This window comes from Sorex araneus, chromosome 2, assembly GCF_027595985.1.
Source record: "Sorex araneus isolate mSorAra2 chromosome 2, mSorAra2.pri, whole genome shotgun sequence".
In the NCBI taxonomy this organism is placed as follows: domain Eukaryota; kingdom Metazoa; phylum Chordata; class Mammalia; order Eulipotyphla; family Soricidae; genus Sorex; species Sorex araneus.
This window is the reverse complement of record NC_073303.1, coordinates 151,369,570-151,394,794: the sequence shown is the minus strand read 5'-3', so window position 1 is coordinate 151,394,794 and position 25,225 is coordinate 151,369,570. Positions and strand designations below refer to the sequence as shown.

Sequence of the window (25,225 nt, the reverse complement as noted above, 5' to 3'; positions counted from 1 at the left end):
GTCCGAGATTCATTTGTGTGTCTCTGGATCATGGTTGTGTGGGAGCTTAAGTAGACGGTGGCTGGATGTGGCGTCACCTCAGAGTCCCAGGGTCCTCAGAGGGTATAAGCCAAATAAATTATGAAACCTCTTTTAGATTTTTTTTAAAGAAGTGATTGTGGTTTGGTGTTCATTTCAAAACACTGAAGACTATATATTATTTTATTTGTAAGTGTGTATTTTAAAAACAGTATATTAACAATCTGATTACTTACAGAGATACTAGGGTTAACTGTTATTACTTACAGAGATGCTGGGGATGCAAGGATGGCTTAACATACACAAGTCAGTCAGCATAATACATCATATCAATTAAAGAAGGAAGCTCTATCTTCTTCAGTTTGGGAAAGCAGTTTATTGTAAAAGAAAAAAGAAGTGCCTTTTACATTAGCTAGACAATAAAAGCTTGATTCATGTTATTACAGGATTATACAGAAGCAGAGAACAAATTTCTGGTGATGAAGATGGTGATCCAAGAAAATGAATTTTGTGAAAACTTTATGTGTTTAGTTTATTTTGGGCGTGGCTTGCTTCGATGTGCTCAGAAAAGGTAAGGATTCTAACTAATGGGTAGCTTTTTCCTGTTAGCTTACATTTTGCTTTGCATTGTGAAGGAAATAAAGTTTGCTAGTATACAAGTATTTTGACATTTTTCCTGTACTTCTTTCTTCACCTATTTCTATAGTTAGTAATTTCTTTAATACAATTGAATATTAGGTATCCAATTTAGCAGGCATGAATACCCAGTTTAACAGACATCAGAAAGGAAAAGCATGGGGGTTTCTGAGCATACACAGTCCTTTAGTTCCTGATACTTGTGCTCCTCAAGGGTACTTTTGTGAGGAGCACAAGCTTTTTGTTGTTGTTGCTGTTGTTCTGTATTGTGCAGGCACACCCAGTGGTACTCAGGGCCAAAGGCCTCACCCAGAGGTGCTGGGGATCTGTGCTGTGCCCTAATTCAAACCAGGATTGTTGTTGCAACTTAGTGCTAAGCAAGAGCTTTAAATTTTGTACTGATATTTCTGGCCCCAACAAAAAAAGATTTTAGTTTGGAAAGAAGAGGAGCAAAGCAGCCAGTGAGAGTTAAAACAAATTTATTTAAGAAAGAAGAAAGAGCAGACAGGGAGTTGGGTATCCGAAAGTTAAATACTGTGACAGTCTTTTTCCTCTCTTTTTATTTTATTTTTTGGTGGTGGTGGTGGGGTGGGCACACCTGGTAGTACTCAGCTAGCTCTGCACTCAGAAATTTCTCATGAAAGACTCAGGGGACCATTTAGCATTCTGGGGCTTGAACCCCTGCATGTCCCAAGTTCTGCTATTCTTAATGGTGAATTTTTTTTTTTTTTGGCTTTTTGGGTCACAACCAGCAGTGCTCAGAGGTTAGTATTGGCTCTGCACTTAGGAATTACACATGGCAGTGCTCCAGGGACCATATGGATTGAACCCAGGTCGGCCATGTGCAAGATAAACAACCTACTTGCTGTGCTATCGCATTGGCACAATTTTTTCTTTTTGTACATTAATATCTTTTCTCCTTTGGGTTCTTCTTGTACCAGATCGTAGTTTCTGGTTCATAAACTATGAGAGGAAACAGGGGGAAGATTTTAGGAAGGCATGTCACACTGATCATCTTTTGAGATGCATACCACAGAGGATATTCTGCATGGTCCTAAGTAAATGGTTCATCCTATATAGTCTTTACAAGATGGATGATTCAAGGGATCTAAGTATAATCATCTAATTTTCCCAATTCTGTATATATCAGAGTTCTTTTAGCTTTTATGGAATGTTCTGAGTTGATAAGTAATAAATCTGTCAAGGCTTTGCTTTTGGTCTCATTCAGTTTTTTTTTTTTTCCTCTCACCTTTTGATTAAATCTGATCTGATTTTCAGCTCATATAATCTCAGGCTGTAAGAGATGAGGGTTTTTAAATGCTGCCAATAGAGGACTCTGTTTTCTTGTGTCCTGAATTAGTAGTTGATGCTCTGGCCACCATTCTTTCCTCAAGGTTTTTAGTACAGTAACAAAAGCCATCCACTACTTAATCCCTTTGGTTATTAAGACTGCAATTCTTTCTTAGCTTGAACTGAATAATCGATTGCCTGGCCTTTAATCTGTTTTTCATCGCCAGCCGAGTAGGGTGTTTTAATATCTGTAGCATACACAGGTCAGAACTTCTACTGGCTAGAAAAAAAGGAATTACTGATAGAAAAATTATTGTATTAAGTCTTATTGAAACTAACCTTATTTTAAAATGCCTTGCAGATATAATGGAGGACTGCTAGAATTTCATAAAAGCTTACAGGAAATTGGAGATACAGATGATCAGTGGTTTGACATAGATTCTACAGAAGATGAAGATTTACTTAACACGTTTAAAGTAAGAAACTATTTAAGAATAGTATTTGTGTGACTAATCATAGTCACCTTTGATAAGTTACAGTTTATGATGCCATATTCTATGTAGTAAGTACATTTGTTTATTTAGAAATTAGCTTTTTATGTAAGATACAATTTCAGCTACATTACTTAGTATGGAATGTATGATTCATTGCATAGAAAGAATTACAGTGAGTATATTAACAATTCAAAGTGAACTAAAAACCTTACTAGCTTAGTATTTTACATGATTAGAGATCAATATAATAACCTATTTTTTCCTATTATATTTGCCATTTTTGTTAAATTTTGAAAGTACATAGATTTATTTGTACACTTATTTATTTATACATTTATGTATAATACTTAGTATAATTTATTAGCACTGTTACACTGTCTCTCGTTCATAGATTTGCTTGAGTGGGCACCAGTAACGACTCTATTGTGAGACTTTTTGTTACTGTTTTTGGCATATTGAATATGCACAGGTAGCTTGCCAGGCTCTGCCATGCTAGCTTGATACTCTTAGTAGCTTGCCGGGCTCTCCAAGTAGGACGGAGGACTCAAACCCAGATTGGCCGGGTGCAAGGCAAATGCCTTACCCACTGTGCTTTTGCTCTGGTCCATTATGTAGCACTATTGTCCTGTTGTTCATCGATTTGCTCAAGCGGACACCAGTAACATCTCCATTATGAGACTTGTTGTAACTGTTTTTGGCATATCAAATACACCACAGGTAGCTTGCCAGGCTCTGTTGTGTGGGTAGAATACTCTTGGTAGCTTGCCAGGCTCTCTGAGAGGGACTGAGGAATCGAACCTGGGTTGGCTACGTGCAAGGCAAATGCCCTACCTGCTCTGTTATTGCTCCAGTCCAGTATATTTTATTATATAGTATAATATAATAATAACAAATTATATCCATTTTTTATATAGAGAAACCTTTGCTCATATCACCATTATGCCTTTTTTGAGATGCTTGTATAAATACCTACACCCATTTTTGTCGCCATTATGAGATTACTGGAGATCATGCCATGTTGCAATGTCTGTACATTTTGTTGTGCTCATAGTCTTTATTTTTTGTAAGTTGGTATGTGCTAAACAAGTTGATCTGTAGTGTGGAAATATATAGTAAATTTCTCAGCAATTAGACAAGTAAGTGCTAGTTTTTCATAGTCTATCATATGAAACTTTTAATTTATTGATGCATTTTCTGTTGAACATTTTATCTTACACATTTCATTTTTCACTATTATGTAAAATTATGGGCTGGAGTGGTAGCACAGCAGTAGGGTGTTCTCCTTTCATGCCACCGACCCGTGTTCGATTCCTCCACCCCTCTCGGAGAGCCCGGCAAGCTACTGAAAGTATTGCACCCGCATGACAGAGCCTGGCAAGCTACCAGTGTCATATCGGATATGCCAAAAACAGTAACAATAAATCTTACAATGAGAAACGTTACTGGTGTCTGCTTGAACAAATCGATGAGCAACGGGATGACAGTGACAGTAAAATTATATTCAAGTATTTTTCAGATATCTATTAGGATAAATTTCTAAAGGTGAGATTATGAAGTATTTAAAGACACAGATTGTTGTTAAATATGTCCTCTCAGAAAACTGGTACCATTTTTTATTCTTCATGCAGTGTTTGAGAGTTTCTATTTTCCCATATCTATTGGGTTTTCTTTACTTGGGGGATAATTTTCATGCATCTGATTAGCCTTTTAATCACTTTTTTAAATTAAAAATTTTTATATGACAAGAGTTACTTTGATTTCTCTTGGTTAGTGTACGAATGACACATCACTTTTAAGGCTTGTACTCTAAGCCTCTTTTTGATTTTTGTTAACTAAGTTAAAATTCATTTTTTCAAGATAAAGGTGGGTTTCTCTAAATAAAAATTCGGTTTTCTAGGTATCGTAACTCAGAATTTGTTTATACTTAACAATGACTAACACATATGGCATTAAAACCTGTTGAGGTAAAAGAATAGAAAACTCAAATCTCAATTGCTTTAGTATTTTTTCCCTATAATTAGAATAAGAAAACAGTTTCTGACATTGCAGGGCAATCATGACTTTAAGCTTTTAAGAAATAATTTCAGGTTTTTAAAAAAATAATTTTATGAATTAAGTGATCTTGTTTTATTAAAAATTATTCTTGTTTTATAATTTCTTAAAAATCTAATTAAAAATGTTATCCAAGTAATAAATGTTTTCCTCAAATCTTAAAAGACTTAACAGTATATAGTCCATCAGTTTTACTCTAGTTCTAACTGCAGATAATTTCTTCCTACTGGGATATTTTTTTTCGGTTTGATGCTACTTTTGTTATTTTTCTTAAAGATGTTAAGAAATTTTACTTTTTTCTTCTTTCTTAAAAAGTTTGTTTTCCACACTTGGAGGTATTTAGGATATAACCCCAGCTCACTACTTGGTGGGGGTGGGTCTCTCCTGGTGGTGCTTGGGAGACCATGTAGTGCTGTGGTTGAACCTGAACCTCCTGCATCAAAGAATAAATATGCTCCAGCTAAATGAGTTATCTCTCTGACCTCCAAATTTTCACTTTAGATTTTATTTTTTACTTCCATACTAAAGTGAACATTTAGTTATATACTTTCCTTTCCCTATCCTGCCAATGGTTATGGTTTTTATTAAGATGACCTTAGTCTTTCTCTTTATTCCTGGGAGTATTCTTCACCTCTTCTGTGTGGAAATCTTTTTCTTGAATCTCAAGTTTTCTTTCTAGATTTATCTGCCTCTTTTGTTCTTTGAAAATTATCCAGCAGCTTCTTTGGAAAGGGTACTTGGTTATTGAGTAAATATTTTGAAACTTTAACATTAAAATAATTTATCTTTTTATACTTGATATCTTGCCTAGGAATAAAACTGTATTTTCTGCTGTTTTTTATATTTTCCAGCAGCTTCTTTGGAAAGGGTACTTGGTTATTGGATAAATATTTTGAAACTTTAACATTAAAATAACTTATCTTTTTATACTTGATATCTTGCCTAGGAATAAAATTGTATTTTCTGCTGTTTTTCATATTTTCCTTCATATCTTTATCGTTTTGCTTGGTATTTTAAATATGTATCTGATTTTCCAGCTTCCTTTTCATACTTTAATGGAAAGAAATTAAAGAAATTTAATGTTGTAATTTTCAATCTTTTATTTATGACTTTTTTTTTCCTTCTTGAAGATAGGGCAGCCTTTGCATCCCCTAGTGTTTTGAATTTAAATTTGGTTCTAGAATATTTTCTTTATTTGTTGATAAAACTTTCCTAAATTTTTTCCTGTTCTTTATTCTACCTTCTAGAAAATTTTCTCACATCTTTATTCATGGGATGATATTCCACCAGTACACATTATTAAAGTTATATTCGTTTTTTGTTGAAAATATATCTATACTGCTTTGAGAATAATTTCTGCCACAAGTTTCTTGAGTACCCAACCATCATTCAACTAGACTCATTGCTAGCCCTCTATCCCCATATTTCTCTAAAACTTCTGGTAGTGCCAAATACTCTTTAAGCTTAACTTTTCCTCTAGACAAGCATGTTCTTTGTTATGATTGGTGCCTATCACTTATCAAAAGTCCTTCTTTCCAGACATTGTGGTTATCTTTTCTTTAGAGAACTTGGTTTGGTTGACATGTACCCCTATAACTAGCACTGAGGAATCCTAGGTGAGTACCTACCACCAGAATACTATTACCTAACTTAGTTGCTCCCTGTCATCATATATTCTCTTGAATTCATCCTGGTTGGGAAGATAATTCTATTAGAGATGCTTTAACCTATCAGGTTCAAATAAAATATCCTTTAATATGGTTGCTATTTTTTAATTTTATTTTATATCTATCCTCCTATTGAATTTTTAGAATAAGCGATTCTTTTGCTTTTTGCTTGCTTGTTTATATTGGCCACACCCAGTGATCCTCTGGTTTTACTTCTTTTTTTTTTTAATTTTTATTTTATCACCATGTGGAAAGTTACAAAGTTTTCAGGTTTATATCTCAGTTATACAATATTCAAACACCATCCCTTCACCAGTGCCCATATTCCACCACCAAAATCCCCAGTATACCGCCTGCCCCCGCCGCCCAGCCCCAACTGTATAACTGATGAATTTCACTTCATTTTCTCTTTACTTTGATTACGTTCCATATTGCAAAACAAAACTCACTATTGTTGTTGGAGTTTCCCCCCAATAAAGACAGCTCTACTAAGGAAGCATTTGATAATTGGTTTTCCATTAAAAGATTGTATGTTTTCAGTTTTTAGAAAAGGTCGCGCGGCCGCGTTTGGATGTGTCCCAGTCCCGCAAGCCGGAGCCGTGTTAGTTGCTGCTCAGTGTCGCCAGGGCTCCATATGGAGAAGGTGTGCTGGGTGAACCTCCTCCGTCTGGATCCCCGGTGTTGTTGGCCCGGTTTCGGGTCCGAAGCATTTCTCCGGCCTCATTGCTCACCAGAATGCCTGGCCTCTTCTCTGTTGAATGTGGCAAGATGGCGCCGAGGGTGGATCAAGGGCGTGACTTCTGGCGGCTGGGACCACTTAGAGGTTGGGCTGGCGCCGCCCCACTCCAGTGCCCCCTCACCCCGCGGCTCAGATGTGTCCCAGTCCCGCAAGCCGGAGCCATGTTAGTTGCTGCTCAGTGTCGCCAGGGCTCCATCTGGAGAAGGTGTGGTTTTACTTCTGAGGGTGCTTTGTGGCTAGTTTAATGCTGGGAATTGAACCTGAGTTAGCTACATGCAAGGTATCTGCTTAAAACCCTTTACTTTATCTTTGATTCAGTTCTGTTTTTGTTCCAATACTTTAATCCATATTTTTATTTACTTTTTATTATAAAAAAGATGAAACACTATGAATTTGCATGTTATCTCTGCAGGTTAATTTTTATATCATTCTAGTTTTAGTTTGTGCCACCAAAGCTAGCATTCATTGCCTCTTAAATACCAGATATTTATTTTTTTAGTCATGTCTTGGATATTATTTTTATTAAAACACTATCATTTGCAGTGAACAGTTATGTCTGCTTTCATGATTTCCCCAATTTTAGGTATGCAAGTGACTTTGGAAAGCCCGAGGGTACCATGACAAGGGTTCATCATGTCTATTACTCCACATTGCAGAACAATGAGCATGTGATTGAGGTTCTGTACCAGTGCCAGACCAAGTTCAGGTTCCCTCATGGCCAGAGAACCATATCTCTAAGATGTAGGGCTTGACAAAGTTTAATGTAAATTTGACCAAGTTTAATGTGAGTTTGAATACATGGAATCTGAAAAGCAGCTCATCCCAGGTGGCTGTGAGTAAGATATATTCCTAGTTGTGTGCCTCTAAACAAATGATGGGCACTGCATTCCTGAGATCTTTAGTGCCTGTCCCATTAAAGTTCCTTGTCTTTCTCTCTCACACATACAACCACACACACACACACACAAACACGTGTGTGCACATGCACATATATACATGTTATGTGTGTTTGTGTATTTTTTGTAATATCCATAGGATTTTCATGTCATCTCCAAATAGTTTTTACTACTTTTCCAATTTGAATCATCTTTATTTCTATTTTTTTATATCTAATTACTGTCATAATTTCTGTTCAAGTTTTGCTAGCTTGAGAGTAAATTAGTCCATTTAAAAAAAATTTTTGGGGGGTCACACAGGGGTTACTCCTGGCTCTGCACTCAGGAATTAACTCCTGGCAGTACTCAGGGGACCATATGGGATGCTGGGAATTGAACCCGAGTTGGCTGCATGCAAGGCAAATGGCCTACCCACTGTGGTATCACTCCAGCCCCTAAATAGGTCCATCTTTAAAGTTTTGATAAAACTCACTAGAAAACCCCTTAGAACCAGGACTTAGTGATAAAACTTCTGATTACTTTGTCAGTTTCCTTTCTTGTATTTACATTCTTCAGATTTTGTTTCCTCCTGGTTCAGTCTTGAGAGATTATAAGACAGTAAAAATGTGTGAATTTTTTCTAAATTTCCCAACTTTAGCAGCATAAAGTTGTTCATAGTAGTCTTCCATGATCTTTTGTAATTCTGTAGTATCTATTGTAACTTAACCTGTTTTGGTTTTCATCTTGTTTATTGGTTTTCTCTCTTTTGCCTTTGTGAATTTAGCTGTGTTAGTCATTCTTATTTATTCTTTCAAAGAAGTGTCTCTTACTTCATTGGTTTTTGTTTGTTTTGTTTTGGGGCAACACTTGGTAGTACTTAGCGCTTACTTGTGACTCTGGACTCAGGGGGCCATATTGGGTATCATGGATCAAACCTTGGTCCAAAGCATGCAAGGCAAACTACCCTACCTGCAATACTATTGCTCCACCCATTCAATGATCTTTTGTATTGTCTTTACATTTTGCTTATTTCCACTGTCTTTTTTTAGATTTCCTTTCTTTTGCTTGCTTTGGTTTTCTTTTGTTGTCATTTTTTTTAGTTCTCTAAAATATAAGGTTAGATTTTTTGTTTATTATTTGATATGTGCCTGTACAATTATGTTGTAGGTGACTAACTAACAGAGACGGCCTTTCTCTTTTCCCACCTGGTTACTTGGAAAAAACTTGGGGGTGGAGGACGGGAAGAGTTAGGACTGATAAAATGTGCTTGAGCTTCCTTCACGTGCAGATGATTGTGTCTTATCAGCTCCACCAGCAATCGTCAGACTGTGCCTGAGTCCCACATGATCTTCATGGTGCAGGAATTAATATCCAGCACCTGATTTTCTGGGGTCTGTGGTTTCAGTCTGGAGTGAGGAATATCTTCTTTTCAGGAAAACAAAAAGTCAGTCTTTACTTCTACACAGGTTGGTCTGTCACCTATCTCCACAGAAAATAACTTCTGGAAGGAGATAAATAGTGAAGTTAAGATTAGGAAATACAAGGGGAGTAAGAGAGATCATGATCTTAGGAGAGAATGAGGACTTTTCTGTATTGGAGAGGGCTAAGTACACATCCAAAATTGAGGGGTGGGTGAATTTCTAAGGTTGAAGAATGTGCCGTATAAAATAAAAGAAACAAATTACACATTTCATTCAGGTAGAGATCTGGGTGACACATACATCTTTGCCTCTGCCATTTTGGCTCTATAGTTTTCCCATACTTCCCTTCAAATACTGTTGTTAGGGCACTGCCAAGGGAGCAAGCTTGAACTGGCTTATCAGTTCTTTTCAGTCTTTTTTCCTGTTATGAAACGGTCCTCTTTTTCCTGTTAGGAGGCTGGGCTCAGCTAATGCTCTGGACCTTTCTCTCCTGCATCTCAAAGGGTCTCCTTTTCAGTGGGGTTTGTTCATTTCAAAGAACTCTCTAGATTTGGGCTGATTTGGTTAGAAGATAGTATCTTTCCTAATCCACATTACTTAGACTGCCTGTAGCATTCATAACTGTGAATTTATCTTGTATCATACCCTTTTTGCTCTGATCCTTATGTTGTAGTAGGTTGTGTGTTTATTCTTATTAATTACAACTTATCTGTTTTGTTTTTGCAGAACTCTGAGTACTTCTTAGATGTTCTCATTGACTTGATAGTTTTATAGTAGTATGTTATTTATTCTCCATGTGTTTTGATTTTTTCCAGCAGACTTCTTACAGCTAATTTCTACTTTTCTAACAATGTGATCGAAACAGATTCTTCTTGTGGCTTCAGTCTTTATGACTTTATCGACATTTGTTTTGTGTTCCATCCCAGCATAAATTATATCCTAGGCACTGCTGTGTACATATACACTGGAGAAGAATGTGTACTCAGATAGAAAATAGTATGGAAACTGAAAAAAATTAAACTTTTTAAAATTAAAAATTGAACTACCTTGAGGCTGGAATTATCATACAGTGGGTAAGTCACTTACCTTGCATGCAGCTGACTCAGGTTTGATCGCTGGCAAACCATATGGTTCCTGATCACTGCCATGAGTAAATCCTGAGAGGAGAGCCAGGAATAAGCACTAAGCATCACCAGGTGTGGCCCCCAAACAAACAAAAATTTGAACAAAAATTTGATGCCAGTACTGTTCTTGGGTGACTTACGTGAAGCAGATAGATGAGAGACGGCACCCTTGAGAAGAGGATCTGCTGCTTTCTCCTGATTTATCTCTGCTACCCCAGGAATCACTGGGAAATCTAGGACTAATTAATTCTTCGACAAGCCCTACACAGCATGAACCTCATGGCCTGCCAGCTCCATTAGGCAGCTGTCAAGCTACACCTGATGCCCACTTTTCTGTGAAGCCTGGAAGTTAATCCCTACCATCTTATTTCTCAAGGAGCATTGGACTCAGTGTGAAAAATTGACCTTTGTAGGAAAGTCAAGTCAGTCCTAGACCACACTGAGGCCTTTGGGTCCTTTGTATTTCTCTCAGGAAAGAATTTTAGGTGGAGATGAGAAGTGAAATAAAAAGCAGATTTTAGTTGGAGGTTTTAGAGGAAGGGGGGTGAGAAAAAGAAATAAAATAGGTATACTCGAGAAAATATGGGCTTCTCCAAAGGTGGAGAGAGCCCCAGAGACATCCCAGCATTAGATATGAAAGTATGAAAATACATACCTCAAAAAGGGAGATGGAGGCAACACATTGCTTGGGCATCACATGTACTTGGCAGTAACACATGGACATAAGCAACATCTGAACTTGGGTAGCATGTGTGTGTTACCCTTTTGTCCGCATTGGCTTAAATAGGGTTTCTCCTAAGCTGCCCCACAGGGGGCTTTCTCCTAAGGTAAAAGTTCTTTGCTAGGGCTGTTGCCTTGCAGAGGGGTAGAGTAGGAGTAGTTGATGATCTTCTTTGGAATTCCTTTCCTGGTTTTTGTTCCTACTGAACCTTCTTTCTAAGGGGGAGTTGGGAGGGGGGTTGCCATACTTCTCTGGGTCTGTGCTTATCAGACCTTAGTTTCTATGTCTACCAAGTAGGTTTTTGGACCTGTAGTTTATCACTTCCCAGCAATTCATTGCCATAGGCCCTTCCCTATCTACCTGCCTTCCTCCTTCAAACTCACAGACGTTTAATGAAATTATTGAAATAAAGAAATTTATTGCCATTTTTCTACATGATTTCTGGATGTATGAGAAATTTGGGTTTTTTTGACCTTTCATTTTATCCCCATATACTTTGATATTTAACTCTTGTATAATGATAATTTTTCATTGCCTCTACTTTGTTGCATCTAAATATTTTTTGTGTTGGGATTGCCAGAGTTTACTTTTTAGATTTCTAGGATTACATCACCAATTCCATTTAAATCTAGTAAATTTAAAGTTCAGTCTTCAAGAATTCTATTGTTACTCTTATTCTTTGCCATATTTTAGGTCTTTAAGTGAGACTTCTTCCAAGTGAGGCTTCTATACATTTTATACAAGTCATTCAGTGGGTATTTTTGTTTGTTTGAAAGTTGGTTAAGTGGCCATGAATTTTTCTTTTTTAACTGCTATTAACTGAAAGGCTTTGTATCACCCCTTGGAATTAGGGTGATAACCTTATCAGATAGAATTAAAGATTTTCATTCAACAAATTGTTTGTATCATACCTTTCTTTCCAGGTCTGTCATATTTCATTTGATAAATATGTCACTTGCTGTTTTTTAAAATAGGTATTCCCAGCAGTGGTCAAGTATACCAGGGCCATCCCTGTATTGTTTAGGGGGCATGTGGTGCTAGGGATTGTACACAGGGCCTTTTACTATGTAAGACATGTGCTATACCACTTGCATTATCTTCTCTACTTCTGCTGCAATGTTTTTTGTTTATTTTGGGGGCCATAATACTGTTACTCATACTATTACTCTGGCCCTCTGCTGCAAGGTTTATGACGGTTTCATTATTGATTTTTTTGTATTTCTCCTCCAGCTTTCAGAAGTATGTCTATTTTTGGCCACTGCCATTTTAATGACATTGTGTCTTTATTTGATTTGATTTTGAGTTTAATTCTTTGAGCTTCCTAAATCTGGGTATGTATTTCCTTCAGATGGACATCTAGGCTATTATTTTAGTGAATTATCTTTCTCTGTCTCTATTTTCTGTTCTAGAATCTTGAATCTGTGATGTGAATGTTGTTTCTTTTGATACCATTCCACAAGTATGTTTTTCTTCAATTTTTATTTTATTTTGTCTTTTAGTTTTCGGGCCACAAGTGGTGGTGCTCAGCACTTACTCCTGTCTCTGTACTCGATCTCTTGGGTTGGGCTTAAGGTGCCATAAGTAGTGCTAGAGATCAAACTCCAGTCAGCCAGGTGCAAGGCAAAAGTCCTACCCACTGTGCTGTCTCTCCAGACCTTCAATTTTCAAAGTTATTTTTTGTTTTTCTTTAAATAGTTTTCTGTACTTTATTCTTGAGTGAGTTCTATGAATGTTTTAAACATTCACATGTTTTGCCCTCAGATGTCTTACCCTCACTGATTTCTGTTTAGATTTCTCTCATACTATCTCATCCTCAAAATTCTCTTCCACTCAGTTCTTCCTTTTATTGAACAGAATTGTTGCTTTGGAATTTTCATCAGATAGTTTAGACATCTTTGATGTGCTTGGGGTCTTTGCTGGGCTTTAAAAAAATTGGGGTGGTGGGGGCTTACTTACAGGCTTACTTCTGACTGTGTCCTCAGGGATTACTCCTAGCAGGACTAGAGGGACCGTATGTGGTGCTGGGATCAAACCTAGGTTGACAGTATGCAAAGAAAGCACCTTGCCTACTGCACTATTGCTCTGTCCTCTTCCTGGGTTTTGACTTCATCTATCGATGGAGGTGAAATTCTTCATTTTTTCGTTGTGCTTTGTAACTGTGTACGTGAAGACTAATGTGAGGATTGAGTTTGCACAGGCTATTTGGGGGCTTATGCTCACTAATTCTAGATAGAGACTATAGCTGTGAGATTGTGTGGATCTGGAAGATCATTGGAAATTTTTCAGTTATAAATGTCCTACAGTAGCTACAGCATTGAGCTTTAGCAGACCTGGGTTCACAGTTGTTGGAATTTGTCAGTGTCTGTTATATTGAAGTCCAGCAGGCCCGGATTCATAGTCATAAATACTCAATAGTGATCTTAACACTGATTCAACCTGTGCAGCTACCAGATTATTTGTTTGCTAGCACTTGGCAGCAACTGTAGTGACAGATTCATGCAGACCTGGAGCTCCTTGTTTGTTGTGATGGTGTTTGGTAAAACCTATAGTACCAGGTTTGAGCAAAACTAGACAGTAACCACATTTTCAAAAGCAAGGCTGCACCAGATCACAGTGTCTGGAGTCTGCCCCCAGTTGTGCCGCTGTGGTCACACGGCCTGCATGTAACTTGGAGTGTGTATGGAAGGGAGTAGGGTTAAGAAAATCAGGTCTCTTGTTATAGAATATGCCCTTTGGGTTGAAGGGGGTCACTGTAAGTAGTGGGAGTTTCTACTTGGGGAGCTTGCAGGATGCTTTCTAATTGTAGAAGTGCATTTTGCTTAAGTATGTTCCTTTTGATGGGCCTCAGACAGGATTATGTATTTTATTCAGTACTTTCTGTAAATTTTGCTCTGATCATTGAGAATGCTACACATATTCTCGCTATTTGATCATCTTATTCTTTCTCTAGCTTGCAAGTTAATTTAATAGGAACTTGCCATATGATTAAGACCTCTTTATGAATTAAGATAGTGAAAGAGAAATCATAGCTTAGTTTCTTTCTTTTCTTTTTTCTTTTTTTTTTTTGCTCTCTGGGTCACACCCAGCGATGTTCAGGGGTAACTCTTGGCTCTGCACTCAGAAATTTCTCCTGGTGGTGCTGGGGGGACCATATAGGATGCTGGGAGTTGAACCGGGTCAGCCGCATGCCAGGCAAATGCCCTACTCACTGTGCTCTCGCTCCAGCCCAATAGCTTAGTTTCTTAAGCTTAAAATTTCTTTTAATTTAAGAAAAACTTCCTTTTTTCCATGTTTATGTCTATTACAAAATTCAGTGTTTGTAATTTGGGACCTTTCTATATATTTTTAATTTTCAATAAGGCAGCTATTTTCTATTACCATTAATACACACAATGTCTTCGAAAGGTTTATGTTATAATTCTATTGTAGAAGATAAAATATTGAAAGTATTAATTGCCTAATTGTCCTATTGCTAATTCATGAGATGTGTTTTTCTTTATAAAATGTAGGATCTTCTTCATAGTTTTATCAAGACAACTGAAAGTAATATAATGAAGCAAAGCATTTGTAGTTATTTAGATTGTGAACGATCTTGTGAAGCTGACATTTTAAAGACCAACAATTATAAGGTACTATAATTTTCCAATGCCTATCTCTTAAAATGTGTTTTAAGATTAATATTAGGTAAAAATTATTTCATGAAACAAATTGGTTTTATAGTTTAATTATTTACAGTTTTAATGCAGTTGAGAAATTAAGTATCTCTGAAAATGTAGATTTTTGGTTAACAAGAATTTTTTATATCCTGTGAATCAGTAAAAGTATGGATTGGTTTTGCTGAGGTTTTTGTAATATTCATGTGTATCTCAAGTTATAATAAAGATCTCTGTAATCATGCATTGAAATTATATAAAATATTATTAGCATATTTTATAGCCAACATTAGCTATACTTTTACAGTGCTAATCTTCTTAGCTATAATATTTATAAACTGGAGGAGAAAGGTTATACTCTAAAAATTATTGCTGTACAAGTGATCATTATCTCTGCTGTGAGACTTGGTGGGAAGGAAATTTAACCAGACTTGACTGGAGGAATTTCTATAATCTAAGTACTTCAAGTCTAGTTCTTTTTGGATCTATCAGAATAAAACTGGGAGAACGGGGGTATAAAATATGACTGACTGTACATATGATACACTTCATATGACAATGGAAACCTCATATGTAAATCATGATATATACAGCAAATGGGATGGTTAAAAAGGAAAATGCCAACACATATTCATTAAGGGACTATAGGTATGAGAAGTAGGTCTGTTAAAGTTCAGTGCTCAGGGCAGGGTATGTTCAGTCTTGGTTTATCAGACTTTGTAGTAGTAACATTTATGTTCTCAGACAGCATATAGTAGCAGAAAATCCTGGCCTTAGAATTTTGCATGTGTGTGTGTGTGTGTGTGTGTGTGTGTGTGTGTGTGTGTGTGACAGTGGTGCTCAGGATACCGTTCAGTTCTGGGTATCAACTGATTGTAGGACATGAATTCCAGCTTTTTCCCAATCCCAAAATTTAGACTTTGGCATTAGAATATATACCTTATTTAAAGAAAGCAAGGCTTTAGTTCTCGGGTGACATACCAGGTGGGATGAATAATCTGTACCTGGACAGGAAGTCAGAAATCTGGTTCCTACTAACACAGTTTTGCAGTTTTGTGGAATAATATTATGGAACTGGGGAAGGTAAAAAGATAAATGTTAAATTGGAGATGAAGATGCATAAAGAGCTTGTTTCTCAAGTTATTGACTAAATTTCTAACATTTAGGTACATACAGCCCATGAAAAATTATCTTTGTTTAAATTATTGATTGATTTTTCTCTCTTTAGTGATTGTAAAGTTTCTAGATTGCCAATAATTTTTTCAGTGTATTTTGAATACAATGTAAAACTCAGCCAGTAATAGAATGTATTTTGTATACATATATGTATATATTATATGTATAAATTATGTATGTTACATATATTATATATCTATTACTGGATGAATTCATATATAGAGAGATAAAATGTATATGTGTGTGTATATATCATCATCATCATCATCCAGTTGATCGTCGATTTTCTCAAGCAGTCTTAGTAATGTCTCCATTTGTCCTAGCCCTGAGATTTTAGAAGCCTCTCTTTACTTGTCCTTCCCAATGGTGCTGCATTGGAGCTCTTTCGAGTCAGGGGAATGAGACCCATCATTGTTACTGGTTTTGGCATGTGAATACGCCACAGGGAGCTTGCCATGCGGGCAGTAAACTTTTAGTAGCTTACCAGGGAGAACTAGGCTATAAGATGTCACTTTCAGGAGCTTGGTTTTATAGTCCCTGGATGTTGACTGTTAATGGGATCACACAGCACTGGGGGCAGTTTCCGGGTGTGACTGCCTAGCTGCTGGAAAATGGGGGGGATCTGGGCAGAAGAGGCCCAATCCTGATCCGAGCAGGCTTGGAGATCTCAGCCCTGGGTCCCGCACCCCTGGGTTCCTCTGCCGGTTCCTTCATGCGTGAGGCTCTTTGGAAGGTGTGGATAGGGGCTTGAGCATTGCTATGGCTGGGTTCTGGAGGTCTTTGGGTGCTAGGGGCAGGGAGGGAAACTCAGCTCACCCACTCCGAGGGGCCCCAGTGAAGACAGCCAGGCGCAGGGGCAAATAAAACAACAAAATAATAAATGAAATTGCAGGCATGATGCAGGTTGCAGGCTAAGGTACCAGTCTTGTAAGCTACTGACCGGGTTAATCCACAGCATCCTCATGGGCCCCTGAGCACTGCCCCGAGTGATCCTTCAGCACAGAGCCAGGAGGAATGTGGGCTGTTGCCCCAAATCAAAATCCAGAGCAAAACCAAACTGCACAGACTCAGTGAAGTGTAGCATGAGAACTATAGTAATTCAGCAATAGAAGGAAACAACATGTGTGTGTATATCTATATCTATATCTATAGATAGAGAGATAGATAGAGATAGAGAGATATGCATGCTGTATATATAACATGTATATATACACATGTATATATACATATATAATATATATAACATGTATGTATACATGTTATATATATACACATATATCTCTCTCTATATGTAATTTTAGAAGGGGCAGTGCTATAGGGACTATAGTAGCTATTCCTGGCATGGTCGTTGGGGGTTATTTCCTGTGGTGCTCTGGGGACCATTTGTGCTAGGGATTGAACCTAGTGTTCCAGCTTAAAGCATGCACTCCAGTGCTTCCCTGGCCCAATAAATGTTTTTTAAGTGACATAAGCTGGTATTATTTGTATCTACATGAATTACTATTACTATTTCTATATCAATAGCTTATTTATTCTATTTCAGGGATTTTTTCAGTTAATGTGCAGTAAAAGCTGCTGTGTTTATTTCCACAAAATGTGTTGGAAAAAGTTCAAGAATTTAAAATTTCCAGGTGAAAATGATCAGGTATTATATTTATTTTATATTCTTTGAAACTTTATTACAGCATTTCATCTATGCTTTCTATTTATTCCTTTTATCCTTCCATCTCTCTTTTTTACTTGTTCCATTTTTATTTGCTGTATTTCCTATGGTTGTCTCTTCACTTTTTCTTGTTAATTATCATATATTTTTACAAAATATTCTGCCACTGGCTCTGTTTAGTGATGTTTGTTAATTTGTTCCTTTTCCTTTGGAAGTTTATATTCTTCAGAAAAGGAAATCGATCAGTTAATAGACTTGCTTAATAAAAGTTAGAGGAAAATTTTAATGATAGTTTCTATTTTAAATACAGAAGAGCCATGATTAATTTTAGTTTAAATTTTTTTTTTGTACTTACCTACATTTTCCTAAGGTCATGCAATTAAATTGAATACTTTGCCACTAAAAGTAAAATCTAAAGCTCATTTCTGTGGTAATTTGCTCTTTAGTGTGATAATAATCACAGTTTGATATCTAAATTTGGTTCAGGGTGCTTGTATTTTGGAAACAGAAAAACCTTGCAAAGCAATTGGGCAGTAATTGAAAGAACATTGTATGTGGAGTTGAGTGAGCTGGGTTCAAGTTCAGATGTATGTTAGGCTAATAAGTAATTGTTCTGACACTCCTCACTTTTCTTTTTTATTGATTTTGTGTTGGTTTCTAAGACTATAGAGACTTTTTTTCAGTCTTAAAAGAATAGAAATGCGGACTTCTTAAGGTTATTGTGATGATTAATAGATAAGAAAGGCTAACTTGCTTTGTATGCTGAAATATTGATTTCTTTTTAAGCAGTGTATAAGTAGTTTGACTTTGTTAAAGCAATCATTATTACTCAACTTTAGAAAATATAAGAAAACTAGTTATCCCAAGGAAATAGCAAGTTAAATGCTAAAATACTGAACATTTTTACTCTTCACTTTTCACTGAAACCTTTATATATCTGACTGAAATTCAGCTCTTCTTAATTAGTATATTTCACTTGAGCTTGCTTTAGCTGTAGGGAGAGAGTACATTTTAGGCTGTAATTTACCAAATTTGAAGATTTGGTAAGATTTGGTAAGAAAAATGATAAGAAAAAAGCGATTGTGCATTTCATTGTATATTTTTACATTTTTATTTATTTGGGGGGAGGGTTGGGTCACACTCAGTGATACTCAGGGGTTCCTTCTGCCACTATGCTTAGGAATTATTCCTGGAAGTGCTCGGGATGCTGGGGACCAAACCCAGGTCATATGTGTGCAAGGCAAACCCACTATATTATCAGTCCAGCCCCAGTTGTATATTTTAAATGGGAAGTAAGTTTATACATCATCTAAACTGTTTTTGAACAGTTCTTATGATGCTCAAAAGCATGTTTTGTTTTTCCATCTATACTACTTTTATTTAAATATGATCTGATATGCACATTTTTTTCTTTTTGTACTGTTTTAATTTACTTTTTTTCTATTGACAAATTTAGAGTTTTAGTGGGAAAAAATGTTTGAAGGAAGGATGTACAGGTGACATGGTAAGGATGCTACAGTGTGATGTACCTGGAATTGTTAAAATTTTGGTGAGTATTTTTTTTTACTTTTTTTCAGGAGAAAAAGGGATGTTTTAGTGACATTATTGCAAACCACACAGCCTAAGAGGAAAATGTGAGGGGGGGGATGCAGAGGGGGAGGGGGAACGGGGACATTGGTGGCAGGAAATGTGCCCTGGTGACATTGTATGACTAAAAATTATGAACAACATTGCAACTATATATATAGCTCATAGTGATTCAGTAAAAGTTATGTATTTATTTATTTATTAAAAAGAGGGGGTAGAAGAATCACTGATTTACTGCACTGATTTTTTTTCCCCCAGTGGCTTTCGGGCCACACCTGAAGGTGCTCAGGGCTTACTCCTCCTGACTCTGCATTCAGGGATCACTCTTGGCAGGTGCAGGGGACCATATGGGATGCCGGGGATTGAAGCCAGGTCAGCTGTTTGTAAGGCAAACACCTGCTGTACCATCACTTCGGCCCCTGCACTGATTTTCGTAGTCTTAGTTTTGAATGGATCTTTTTGAACTTAGTAGTTCTTTATGCAGTTCTTTCATGGTCTCTGGGCTGCAGAAGAAGCTGAGGTTTAACTCCTCAGGATGTTTTAAGTACCACAGAATTGTTCAAGGCGTCAAGTACAGTGGCCCTTACAATCCACGGTTCTGGCTTGCTCTGCTCGGAGCTGTAAACTGGCTCCTGGATTCTGATCTGTGAACCTCTCTCCATGCATTTTAAGTGAGGCAAGCATTCTTTCGAGCAGGCTGTTAGGCTCTTTCCTGCGCTTGGAGACAAGGAAAGCAAAGGTGAGGTGACTGCCTCCTGGCGGATGGTGCTGGCCCCTTTTCTGCTGTTGGCCCTGCATTGCTCAGCCGATACCCTTTGCTCTGTGTGGGTCAGGTTGCCTGTGCTTCAGATATTTATGTTTTAAAATATTGATATTCGGAGGTAAAATGCAAATTTAGGAGTGATAGCAGAGCGGGTAGGACATTGCAGGTGGCTGACCCCGGTTGGATTCCTCCGTTCCTCTTGGAGAGCTCAGCAAGCTACCGAGCGTATCCCACCCTCATGGCAGAGCCTGGCAAGCTCCCCGTGGCGTATTGGTTATGCCAAAAACAGCAACAAGTCTCACAATGGACACATTACTGATGCCCATTTGAGCAAATCGATGAACAACAGGATGACAGTGCTATAGTGCAGTGCTTCACTTAGCTAATTATATGTTTGAATGTATATATATATATAGATATAAACTTTAAACATATTTAGAGAATATCATAGTACTTTTTGGTTCTTCTTTCTAATTTATCTGAACTGTCTATTACTTTGATTTCTATAGAGTTCTATTTAAATGTCCCTAAAGAATAAGAATATTTTAAAAAGAGAAAATGAAAGTGAGAACATGACTATGTCACTAGGAAAACTCTGTAACATACCTAGGATGATAACCTAACTCTGTTTTGCCTAAGGTTAAAAGTAATTTTAGACTACTCTGAATTTTTTAGATTGTAATCATCTTTCTGTGAAAATAACTGTAAAACATTAGATATAGATCCTATTAAATAAATACACTTAAGTAGTACCCAGTTTTTGAACTAATAAAATATATTGTTAAGTAAGTTTTAACAACTTTTAGTAGCACAGAATTATTATATTTTTTCTTTGTTGTTAGATATGCCCCTTTTGTATTTTAGATGATGGTATTTAAAATATGTAGTTACATAATGCAGAATTGCTTTTTAAAATTAACTCAGTTTATTTTTGGTTAGGATTGTATATGAATCACCTTATTATTTCTCTTTTATTTCCTTTATTGCTATAGCTTTATTCCTAATTTCTCTTTTCAAATGTTAAGCCGTATGTAACATTAAAGAATTTTGAAAACTTAACTATTTTCGGGCTTCCCCCCCATCACTTGCAGTTTGAAGTTGTGAGAAAGGATGAATATATAACCATTGAAAATTTAGGAGCAAGGTAAGCTTGAAAAAATATATTCTGCTTTTCTCTGAGCGTGTTTATATTTTTCAGTTGCTTTTTCCTTTGTTTCTGTTACTTGCTGGAACTCCATTAAATTAATGGTAGTATTAGGTGTGTATAATTTACATTTGCTTACTTTGTGGATATTGAAACTCTAAAAACAGAGGAGAAATTAATGTGAATATTATTATCTTTAGAGAAGGGAAATTGCCTTTTCTGAAAATGATACGTTTTTCTTGAATTTTATAAGTTATTATAAAAGTCTTTTGGCTTTCAATACTCATCTAGACCTTGCAGCTTACCTGACAGAAGGACTCTATTTCTTAGTTAGAAATATATATCATGTGGAATATTTAGAATAAACTGGGTATCTCGGTATTGATCTTATATTAGAACTATCAGGTAAAGAAGATCTCATAATTTATGATTCTTTCTCTTTTTTTTCATTACTAAGTTCAGATTCCTAGGCTTGGCTCCTCAATTTCTGAAGTCTCTGTAAAGTCGTTATTGTTAATATCCTATGATTCTTTTCTTTATCAACAATATTGTTTATTACCAACAGTACTGACTGGGCTGTGAAATTTTTGAGTCTCCTTTGCACCTAAGTCTTCTAAAATACTGCATTAGCTTTGCTGGTTTAAATTTGGGGATAGAACAGAGACAAGGCTTCAGAGCTAAGCACGTGATTTGTATGCAGAAATCTAGATTTGATTGTGCATGTGTGACTCCACATGATCCCTCACTGTAGAACCAAGAGTGGCCAAAGACCTAAAAACAGAACTCTGGGAGTCTCACTCAGTTTAGATTAGGCATGTTTCTACCCTTTATTCCTTCTACTTTTCAGACCATTTATTAAGTTTTGTTATAGTTCATTTGCTTATCACCCTACAAGGTCAAGTACTTTCTATTACTAGTTTATTCCCAGAACATAGCATACAAATAAATGTACAACAGATTTAGGGATTCTGAATTTTCATTATTCTGCTAGACTAAGATTACTTTCGTTAGGCAGTTAGCTTTGATATGAATTATAAACTCTTAGATCCAATCTTTCACTTTCAGCTTAACTGTTTCATACATTTGTGATTTGATTAATCACACATAACTAGTCAATCACAGATGAACTGCAAAGAATTTAGAATTTTCTTTTATGGTCCCATCTTTAGCAGCCATAGCTCGCTGTCTTTGATTTTTTGTTTTCTTTGTGCAAGGAAAGATTTTGCTAGCATATTCTTAGCACCAGCCTAAAAGATGTAAGATTATTGAATTTACTAATGTATTTCATAGGTCTTTTCCTCCTCTTTGAACAATCCATACCCCCCTCATTTCTGTCCTCCCTCACTTCCTCTATTCCTCCTTCTCTCCCTTCTTCCTTCCTTCCCTCTTTTGTTTTTGGGCTACACCCAAAGCTTACTCCTGGTTCTGAGCTCAGGGACCACTGAGATGCATGGGTTTGAACCTGGGCCAGTGCATGCAAGCACTTTACTTGCTGTGCTATCATTTAGTCCCAATCTATCCATTTACTAATATCTTCAGGGAAGTTTGTGTTTTTGTTTTTACTATTTTCACAAGTTTTATGACTGCTTTCTGTGCAAAAATCTTCTTTTGATTATATCTTACTAGCAAAAATAACAGGAAGAGATTTTTTTTCTTTTTAGGTCACACCCGGCGATGCACAGGGGTCACTCCTGGCTCTGCACTGAGGAATTACCCCTGGCGGTGCTCAGGGGACCATACAGGATGCTGGGAATCGAACCTGGGTCAGCCGCATGCTAGGCAAACGCCCTACGTGCTGTGCTATCACTCCAGCCCCAGGAAGAGATGTTTTAATGGGATCTTTCAAGTTAAATATTTTGTTATTTTTAACTTTAAAATGCTGCATTGCTGTTAAAATTGCATAAATAAAAGTAAGAATACAAAATTAGAAATTACAAATATAAAATATGATCATACCTGTCAACAATTGAATTTTGCCATGACAGCAAAAACACTTAATGTATCTTTTCCCACAACTCCTCTCCTGTTGGTGACTGCCATCCTGATGTTCATCTTGCTATTTTGTATTTTTTATTTTAATAGTGGACTTTGGGCTGGAGTGATAGCACAGTGGGTAAGGTGTTTGCCTTCCACGCAACCCACCTGGGTTCAATTCCTCCACCCCTCTCGGAGATCCCAGCAAGCTATCAAGAGTATTTTGCCCACATGGCAGAGCCTGGCAAGCTATCTGCCTCGTATCCGATATGCCAAAACCAGTAACACCAAGTCTCACAATGGAGACGTTACTGGTGCCTGCTTGAGCAAATAGATGAGCAACGGGATGACAGTGATACAGAATGGTGGACTTTAATAGTGGACTTTAATAGTGGACTGGAGTGATAGCACAGCAGATAGGGCATTTGTGTGCACGCGGGCGACCCAGGTTCGATTCTTCCATCCCTCTCAGAGAGCCCGGCAAGCTACCGAGAGTATTCCGCCCACACAGCAGAGCCTGACAAGCTACCCATGGCATATTCAGTATGCCAAAAATAGTAACAACAAGTCTCACAGTGGAGACATTACTGGTGCCTGCTTGAGCAGATTGATGAACAATGGGACAATAGTGCTACGGTGCTAGTTTAATAGTATATCAAATATAATCACTTTTCTGTACACAAAAAAGAAATTTGTGTATGTAAGATTTCAAACTGTAAATTATATGCAATTAAAAGCTTAAGAAATTTAAAGAGATAATAGACAGGGAGATAGGCAACAGAGAATTAGTACACAGGAATTATAACACTTGTATTGCCTATAACTGCTGACCCTGCTTTAGTTTGTCCCTCAGTTTAGGTATTGTTTTTTATTGAAGAAAATTCCTGATTTTCCTGTCATTTTTGTTTTACTCTTTACTTCTTCTCTTTAAATTACAATTTTTTCAGTGAGTTGGGATATTTTGGGAATAGTTGGTAAGAGGATACTGTAGAGGAGTAGGATATAAGAAGTTCTAGATTTTTGAACAAGACAAAAAATCTTATTTGAGGAAGAGTTAGCCACCCCAACTTTTTGTAAATAAATTAGTCTTGTGATTCGTTTTATATGCAGTGTAGCAGTTCTATTTCCTTTCTTAGTTCTAATGAAAGTGACATTGGGGTTTGTCATGTTTCTCCTTTGCTCCTGAATAATTTCAAGGAATAGGAGGAATGAAGACGAAACTGCTCACTTACAAAACCGTGTTAGTACCAGAAATCTTGACTGATATTTGTGTTGACTGTAACATTTTTTTTCTATTCACAGTTATAAAAACTTGATGTCTCTGAAAATAACTGATACTGATATAAGACCGAAGATCAGTTTAAAATTTAGCGCAAAAGGTATTATTTCCTTTTTATATGTATTCTATTAAAAATTATGTTAAAATTTTAACTTGCTTTGTAAAGTATTATTCCCTTAATAACTGTAGGTTTATTTCTGTTTGTCTTTCACCGAGCTTGGGTTTATACTGTCATTATCACTTGCCATAGGCTGGAATTCATGGAGAGAAAGTTCAGCAGTTGTATGTCTCAGATGCATTGGCATCCCATAGAAAGGATTACTTGGTATGATTCATAGCTGTGATTACACACTGTGTTGAACTCCAACAAATCTTTCCTACCATCTATTCCCTTGTTACATTCCCTATTAATGGAATGAAATGTAAGGAATAAATAAACATTTTGTCTAAAGTGTCTAAAGTAGTAGTCTAAACTTTGATGCTAGCTCTTCAGGAGTGTGCTAGGAAAAGCTACCTGATTTACACTTAAAAATCTTAAGGACTCCTGGTCCTATGGAATTATAGTTTGAAGGCATACTTCTTGCTTGAAGCAATGGATAATCCTTATTTCAGTCAGCGTATTAATTTAGAAAAAGCTACCTGTACCATTTGTTTTATGAACTTGCCTGCCTATAAAATGTATATCAGGCATATTAAGCAAGAATAGTAATTTTTAAGTCTCTTTAAACACAGATATAAAGAATATATGAGTAACCCATTCTTTGATAAACATGTATTTTGATACTTATATAAAGTATACAATTATATACCAAATGCTGACTACTTACTAATTTATCTGCTTGTACCTTCTTTTAAAGAAGTGCAAAAAAATACCAGTTATTCAGATTTACTCCATTTTAGTGGTCTAATACTTATATTTTAAGAGAATAAGAATATACAGTTCATTAGA

The 25,225-nt window shown here is 36.6% G+C and overlaps 1 protein-coding gene across 4 annotated transcripts in view; it reads left to right on the top strand.

The window, feature by feature from the left end:
* Positions 1-25,225, top strand: part of DZIP3 (DAZ interacting zinc finger protein 3) — a 109,879-nt gene that overhangs the window by 34,577 nt on the left and 50,077 nt on the right. For all 4 annotated transcript variants that reach the window (XM_055127712.1, XM_055127711.1, XM_055127713.1 and 1 more), the window contains 7 exons: positions 465-589; positions 2,306-2,420; positions 14,547-14,666; positions 17,410-17,511; positions 18,986-19,078; positions 20,971-21,023; positions 24,300-24,376. In XM_055127712.1, coding sequence (XP_054983687.1) covers positions 465-589; positions 2,306-2,420; positions 14,547-14,666; positions 17,410-17,511; positions 18,986-19,078; positions 20,971-21,023; positions 24,300-24,376 — 685 coding nt within the window. The remainder of the gene's footprint in view (positions 1-464; positions 590-2,305; positions 2,421-14,546; positions 14,667-17,409; positions 17,512-18,985; positions 19,079-20,970; positions 21,024-24,299; positions 24,377-25,225) is intronic.